Genomic DNA, 7092 nt, shown 5'->3' with positions numbered 1-7092 from the left:
AGCAATCGGACGACTCGCACGCACGCGCTAGACAGGAAGGAAGAGAACATCGAGGTGAAAGATGACAAGTCATTGATTTTATTTTTTTCATTTTACAATAAAGTGGAGACGGATTCTTTCCTGTTGGCCTGAAATGCCGACAAACAACAACACTGTGGAGCAGCGCAGACCATTCTTGGAAGTCTTTTTATTCCTTTGGGACAACATTTTGTCCTACATTGGATGTAAAAAAAAAAAAAGATTAAATCATGTCGTACTTCACAGTAAAAGTACGGACGGCGCGGCGGCGCTTAGATTAAAAAAATAAATTAAAAAGAAACAAGCCCAAAAGCCAGAAGAGGAAGGATTTTGCTCACTCATCTGCGGTAGCGCCCCCGTTCTTTGTCCCGGTCTCGGTCCCTGGGCCGGTCTCGCTCTCGTCTCGGTCCGAGTCGCTCGCGCTCCCGCTGCCGCTCGCGCTCCCGCCGACTGCTCACCACCGCCTGCGTCCGCCGCAGGAAGTCGTCCACGCGCATGTCGTAGTCGTGCTGCCCAAGCAAAGACCCCGTCAGCCCGTCAGCCCGAAACGGGCTCCGCCTCCGCAACGGAGACTCACCGGACTGGATGGGAAGGCTCGATGCGGCGGCGCCGCCGTTCGCTGTTTGTCTCGGAAGCGAGGGGGCGGAGTCTCGTGCGGCGGCATGGGGTGGTGGTGGTGGTGATGGTACGCCTGGTGGGGAGGCGGCGGGGGGTGGTTGTGGTGGTAGTAGGGAGGGTGGTGGGGGGCGGGCTGCTCCACGCCAGGGTACGTGGCCTGGTCACAAGGCGACAAGGTCAGTCCCGCGGCGGGGATGCAAACGGGCCACTCGAGGAACGAACCGGGCCTACCAAAGTCTGCCAAGGAGGCGGCGGTCCCACGTTGTGGTGGTAGTCCCTCATGTAGTCGTAAGACTGCCGGCAAACAGGAAGTCAGGTTAACGGTGGCGCGCATCACAGGCCCGCCAGCCGCACGCCGAGTCACGTCACGCAACCTCGAAACAGCCCAATGTTGATGAGCCCACGAGGACGTGATCCGTCTCACTGGACTCTTTTTTGGTGAAACGTACAAGCGGGGTTTGCTTGGTTGAAAATTCATAGGGGGCGCTAGTGAGCCATTTTATTTGAAAATCCTCCCACGCCACAATTGGCAGAATCCTAAAGATGAAAACATCTTATGGACGTTTAGCGGCACGTCGACGTTATAGAAAAAGATGTGTTTACGTCCCAACATGATATTTTATGTCTCATGATTTCCACATCAGCAAAACTCGTCAAGCTAAAAGCAGCAGCAGCTGTTTTCGGATCTGCAGGATGAAACGCAGCCAACTTCAAAATAAAATCTTGCCAAATTCAGCAACACGATGTCATGTGACTTCCTGCTGATTATTTGGGCGGACCTTTGATGCGTGCGAACTTTGACGTGCTCGGCCTGTGGGCGCGGGAAACTCACCCCGTTGAGGAAGACGTCCCGTCTCACGTTGGAGAAGCGCCTACAAAAGACACAAACTTTTCAGCCTGACGCCGTTTGGGCCGTTTTGTTTTTTCTCTGTCCTCTCACCTGTCCACCTGCTGGCTGCGCAGGTCCGGGATGAAACCTGAAAAGGAAGCCAAATGAGATTGCGGCGTGAGTGCGACGGCGGACGAGCGGCCGTCCCAACTGGGCCGGCTCCGCTGGAGGCCGGCGGAGAATCCAAAAGACAACATTTGAGGCTTCCTCTCTCGGACCGTCATTTGACAACCTGATCGCTGGTTGAAGTCCGGACACTCGGGCCGAGGTCGCTTCCTGCCGTGAAGGTCGTACTCTTCCGGGCGACGCCTACGTGGACAAGTGGACAAGTAAGACAAATGGCGTGCTGGCGGCGAGACCAAAATAAATACTCAACCTTCTAACCACTTGGACAAGGCTCTGCAACAAAACAACATTTTTGTCCAACTGGTGCTCGGGTCTAACGCAGGTGGTCCCAGTCTTCCCACAACGTTGTTCCTCAAGTCTACTTAGCTGGTCCCACAGTCTCCTTGCTTTGTCTCAATGCTTTTGGGTTTTTTCCTGTTCTGCCTCAGCGTCTTCCCGATGTGTCCTACAGGTCATGATGTCCACTAAGGTGTCGTCTTCCCAGTTTGTCCCACTGACACGTCAAGTCTACAAGTCAGTCCCCGAGTCTTCCCGAGCTGTCCCGCTGCTCCTGAAGTCAACTTAGTCGGCCTCAAAGTCTGACTGGCATTTCTAAGTCAAGAGGATCGGATCAGTCTGCGAGTCTTCCCCGCTTGGTCCCACCAGTCCTCAAGTCTACTCAGGTGTCCCCCAATCTTGACAGTTTGTTGCATCAGTCCTGAAGTCTTGCCAGGTCGTCGATCCCGGTTTTGTTGCTTGGCGTCTCGAGTCGTCCTGATTTGTCCCACCGCTCCTGAAGTCCTCGTGGTCGGTCCCGAGTCTGCAGTCGAGTGGATGTTCGTGCGTCCAAATCCACGCAGCAACAACAAGTGCAATAGTAATAATAATGTGACTTACAAAAACTTGTTGGGGGGTCAACATACCGCTTGTGATGTAAAAGTGGACTTTGGATTCTACAAAGTTTGTTTCCACATCTGCGTCCATGATAAAGGCTTTTTCAAACCAACGCTCTTACTTTGAAAGGCTGGAGGGGTCATGATGGTGCTGGTGGTGCAGTCCTGTCAGTCACCAAAGAAAAGCCTCAAACCCTCCAGACTCTTTCAGTCCATCAAACACACGCGCGCGCGCACGCACGCACGCACACCCCAACAAAACGTCCTCATCTGGTGCATGTGTGCGCGCGCCAAGACTTTTTCAAGTGTTCTCTCATGGGGTGGACGCAAGCGGGGTCATTTGATCAGTTCCATCCTTTACCTGATTGGACAAATTGTCCCCCGCCAACCGACCCCCCCCCTCGCCTTCATCAGACAGTCCAGTGACCCCTCCCCCATCAAATGACCAGCCTGCACCCCCTTGAAAAAGCAAAAGAGTCCATGTGAAGATCACAGTCCCTCTCCCTCTCTTTTCCCTTCCTGCTTGCAACAGTCCAGCCAATGCTTTTATTTTGAAAAGTCCATCTAGATTTGGCTAGCTTCAACTCGCTACGAGTGACATTTCCTGCAAAGAGAGAAAGTCAAACAAACATGAAACCATTTCAACTTGCGCCGCCGCGCTGCGCCACCTTCACGGGCGTCACTCCGGCGGAAAAACTCCACAGCGAGCGGCGGAGACACGACAAGCCCGAGCGGATTAGCCGCGGCGCTCGCCGTCTCCGACGTCCGGCGGCAGGGGGCGCCGCGGTGGGAAGAACGACAGGAAGTGGGAGGAGGAGCTTGGCGATTGGCTAACCTTCCCGGATCGCGCAGCGGCGGGCGGCCGCGGGGTCGCGTTTCCGAAGGGGTCTCACGCTTGTGACGGACGCGCCGGGCCACCTGGTGGATGTCCACGCTCTCGTCCAATGGGAACAGAGCGCACAGCTGAGCGCCCACGTCCGGCTGGATTTCCTGAAAAGGGCAAGCAAGTCGCATTTAGCGGACGCTCGCCATCGGCCTGCGGAATTCATTCGATGCCACGTCGGAGAACCAAAAATCGTACTTGTCCGTCCCGTCCGATCTTGACGGGCTTGTGCTCGTTCCACGGGTTGGAAAGGTGAGCCGTCTTCGTGAAGGGAAGCTCGCGCCTGCGGAGAGCCGGCGACAAATGTGAGGCAGCCCGGCCGACGGGGGGCGGGGTTACGCTGCCGGCTCACCTGCACAGCCAGTCGATCTTGAAGACGCCGCCCAGCATTTTGGCGTTCATGCCGGCGGGAAGCACCCAGTGGATGGGGGAGCCGCCGTGAAGCGACTCGGAAGACAAGCGGGCGAAACCTGCGGCGCGTACGGCACATGTCATCGGGGTGACGAGTGGCCGGACACACGTCCACGTCCCCCCCCCGCCGCGTCCTCGCTCTCACCTTGGAATTTTCCACTCTCCCGTACGGAGAACACCAGGATGACGCTGCGAGCCGAGCGGTAGGCCGCGTTCAGCTTCTTCTCGTTGACCGGCAGTGTGGACCACACGCCCTGCATGGCGACGGCAAGCAGATGAGACGCAAAGAAAGGAAGGTTGGAAAAAAAAAGCAGGCAGGAAAAAAGGAGCGCGTGAGAAAGGAAGCCGGCGCGTGGCATACTTTGGCTTTGGCCAGCGAGACGTTCTCGTGGTTGTTGCTCTTGATGACGAAGAAGCGCGAATCCCGCAGGATGTAGCGAAGGTGACTGCTGGGATCTAAAAGGAAACAGGAAGCGCGCTCAGTTCAAAACAGGAAGCGTGGCCAACAACGGGAGGCGCAAACTTACTGACGGCTCGCACCGACGACGAAAGCTTCTCGCGCTTCTTCTCGGAACCTGCGCCGAACAGCCACAGGAGGAAGGTCACAAATACAGACCGGCGGCGGCCGCCATTGTTATCGCAAACGGCGGCGACCCTCACCAGAGGCGTCGGACCCCGAGGCCGAGCGCGCCGACTCGCCATCGTCGGAAAAACTGACGGAAGACGCCGAGCGCGAATCTCCCGCCTCGCTGCGCGTGTCGTAGTCGTTGCCTTCGCCGCGACGCTCGTACTCTTCTTCTTCCTCGCCTTCGTCTTCCTTCTCTCCTTCCTCCTCATCTTCGTCCTCCTCCGCCTCTTCCTCCTCGCCGTCATCTTCAACCTCCTCTTCATCCTCCCCCTCTTCTTCTTCGACATCCTCTTCTTCTTGTTCTTCATCATGTGAGGCGGCGGCGGGGGAGGAGCTTCCGGAGAGCTGCTGCGCCGCGTACTCTGGCGCCGCGTCCTCTTCTGATCGGTTGCTCTCGCGAGGGTGGGAGGGGCTACTCTGCCGCTTCTGAAAAAACAAAAAAACATTACTGTAAAAATCCAAAATGCAAAAATAATTAAGCGCTTCAGATATTGGATGGAATGAAATTAAATGCTTAAGTTTTCCTGAATTTCCTGCTTTTGACGGTTGCGATCGTCCGATTTCCAAGCAGACAGATGTGTTATTTGCGCCTTACCTGTCTGACGGCGCCGTCCCTGGGAGAGCGTCTGCGGCGAGCTCGTTCTCCTCCGCGGCTGCGGACGTCATCTCTGGTTCCTCGGCGGCTCTTTCGCTCGTCGTAGCCGGCGCCGGCGCGGTAGGTGCTCACGTGACGTCTGTGAGGACTGCTCGCCGCCCTCTTGGAGGACGAGAGGGGAGCACCCGAGCCTCTCTTATTGGCCGAAGAGGACCTGGAAGGGGCGTGGGCCGACGAGGCCCGTAGCCGCTTACGGTCGTGACACTCTGAATGGTCGCTCTTCCGCTTTGTTCCTACCAAACAAACATGTGAAGGTAGCGCAAAGAATGTCAGGAAGGCGAAGACAAGAGGAACGTGAAGAAAACAAGATGAGAAAAGAAAACCGTAGGGCCAACGACTGCTACCTTTCTTGTCGGTGGCGTGTCGCTCCGTCTGAGGGTTGTACAGCTCATCGTCCTGATCCGGCATTTCCGTCAAAATGTCTTCCAGAACATTGAGCTCTCCATCTGTCGCGTCACAAAATCAACTTGAGCAACATGACCAAGCAGCTCAAATTAACTCGTTACAAAATCCAGATGACTGGTTTCCAATTTCTTTGCATTTGGCTGTGCCAGATTTCCCCTCATTTGAATCTAGTGGCGGTCTATCACATGCAGATGCGTTTCTCATTCAGTGCAAGGAAATTCTTGCTTTACCGGACCGAGATCTTGTCAGGTCATCCCTGCCTTAACAGACTCCTTTTTAAACATTTCCGCCTCGCTTCTCCCCCCTTCTTTGTCTTTTTACCAAGTTTTGACAACGAAAATAGGCCGATATCAGCATTGCCAGCGTAACCCTAACCGTCAAAGCATATAAGCTGTTGTCAAGAAATTGTAGTTAAAAGTTTGAAGAAAAATGTAGAGAGGGATTCGAACCAAGACCCCTGCACTTTCGGGGTGACCGCTCAAACCACTATCGCACTCGGTGGTACACATTCACTGGCGCAGAATTTGCACACGGCAAAATAGCGCTTAGGTGGGGAGTTGCCGGTTACGGCAAAATATCCCCTACGTTTTTTGTGTGTGTGTTTTTTTTTGTGTAACGTTACTACACCGCAACGCTATCCGATTAACGTTATTACAAACTACTTAAAATTATTTTTATGTGAAATGTCTTCTGACTCCAGAATAGACATGTATTTTATTACAAAACAACAACAAAAAATTGTTAGGTCACACCTGTATTAATTTGTTTGGAGCAAGTCCAGGTGTTGTTAAGAAAACCAAAACGGTCCCAATCCCCAGCTGCCGTTGTACGACAATATAGACGTGTTGACGAGTGACTAAAAACAATAATTAGCCATCAACAACCTCATTAGCGACATCCGCGACACAAAAGGCGCCACACAACAAAGACAAGCTAATAGGCTAAGCAAGCGAAGAAGCTATCCACGCTCACGCGTACCTTTGTCCTCGCGGCGGTCGGCCGCCATCTTAGCGCCGAAGCGTCTGGGATCACCACGCGAGCGAACTGCTTGCGGTCGATGGGGAAAAAATAAAAAGGTTTGGTTCACGTCGAAAATGGGAACGATTAAAAAGCAACGACGACAAGGAGAAAATGCTAAGATGGCTGTATTGACCGGAAGTTCTTTGCGCCGAAGTGGTGACAATTTCCGTTAAAATGGCGGCGCAGTTGTGACCTCATGAAATGTTTACGGCTTTTATAAGAAAAAAATAATAATTAATCGGCTGCTTGTTTACGCAAATTTTGTGCAGTGACGAAAACTATATGAAATACTTAATAATGTAGACGTTACGCTTTTTATCCCACTTGATATCAACCGCTCTGCTTCCGCCATATTGGATGTGGCACTAAACAAAACTCAAGTCAACTTTACAAGTAAATAAAATTGATATTAATAAACCCTCTTATTCAATGACACATTCCCGGAACAGGCAACAAAACCCATTTCGTGATTACAACACATTTTCATTCAATTAAAAATGTAATTATGCTTTCATTTTGATATTTTAAACATTCCCTGGGATAGTAGCTGAACAATTTCAAGTTCGG

The 7092-nt window shown here is 53.0% G+C and overlaps 1 protein-coding gene across 3 annotated transcripts; it reads right to left on the bottom strand.

Moving 5' to 3' along the window:
* Positions 1-55: 55 nt before the first annotated feature.
* On the bottom strand, positions 56-6686 carry ythdc1 (YTH N6-methyladenosine RNA binding protein C1). Of its 3 annotated transcripts, XM_077586148.1 has the most exons (17): positions 6484-6685; positions 5445-5546; positions 5041-5333; positions 4478-4871; positions 4345-4392; positions 4179-4273; positions 3963-4071; positions 3759-3876; positions 3605-3689; positions 3359-3513; positions 1758-1834; positions 1577-1613; positions 1469-1508; positions 868-930; positions 596-793; positions 357-527; positions 56-213 (listed from the first exon to the last, which is right to left on the bottom strand). In XM_077586148.1, the coding sequence occupies exons 1-16, from the start codon at positions 6509-6511 to the stop codon at positions 357-359; spliced, it is 2013 nt and encodes a 670-aa protein (XP_077442274.1). In that variant the 5' UTR covers positions 6512-6685; the 3' UTR covers positions 56-213. The 3 variants fall into 3 exon arrangements, 2 of the variants coding, with proteins under 2 accessions (XP_077442274.1, XP_077442273.1); XM_077586147.1 differs by having other exon boundaries at positions 1577-1834; positions 6484-6686; XR_013296684.1 differs by lacking the exons at positions 56-213; positions 357-527; positions 596-793; ... (1 more) ...; positions 1469-1508; positions 1577-1613 and having other exon boundaries at positions 2554-3513; positions 6484-6684.
* Between the last annotated feature and the right edge of the window lie 406 nt (positions 6687-7092).

This window comes from Vanacampus margaritifer, chromosome 14 (genome assembly GCF_051991255.1).
Source record: "Vanacampus margaritifer isolate UIUO_Vmar chromosome 14, RoL_Vmar_1.0, whole genome shotgun sequence".
In the NCBI taxonomy this organism is placed as follows: Eukaryota; Metazoa; Chordata; class Actinopteri; order Syngnathiformes; family Syngnathidae; genus Vanacampus; species Vanacampus margaritifer.
Note: the sequence above shows the minus strand (reverse complement) of the source record. Positions and strands in the feature narration are given on the sequence as shown.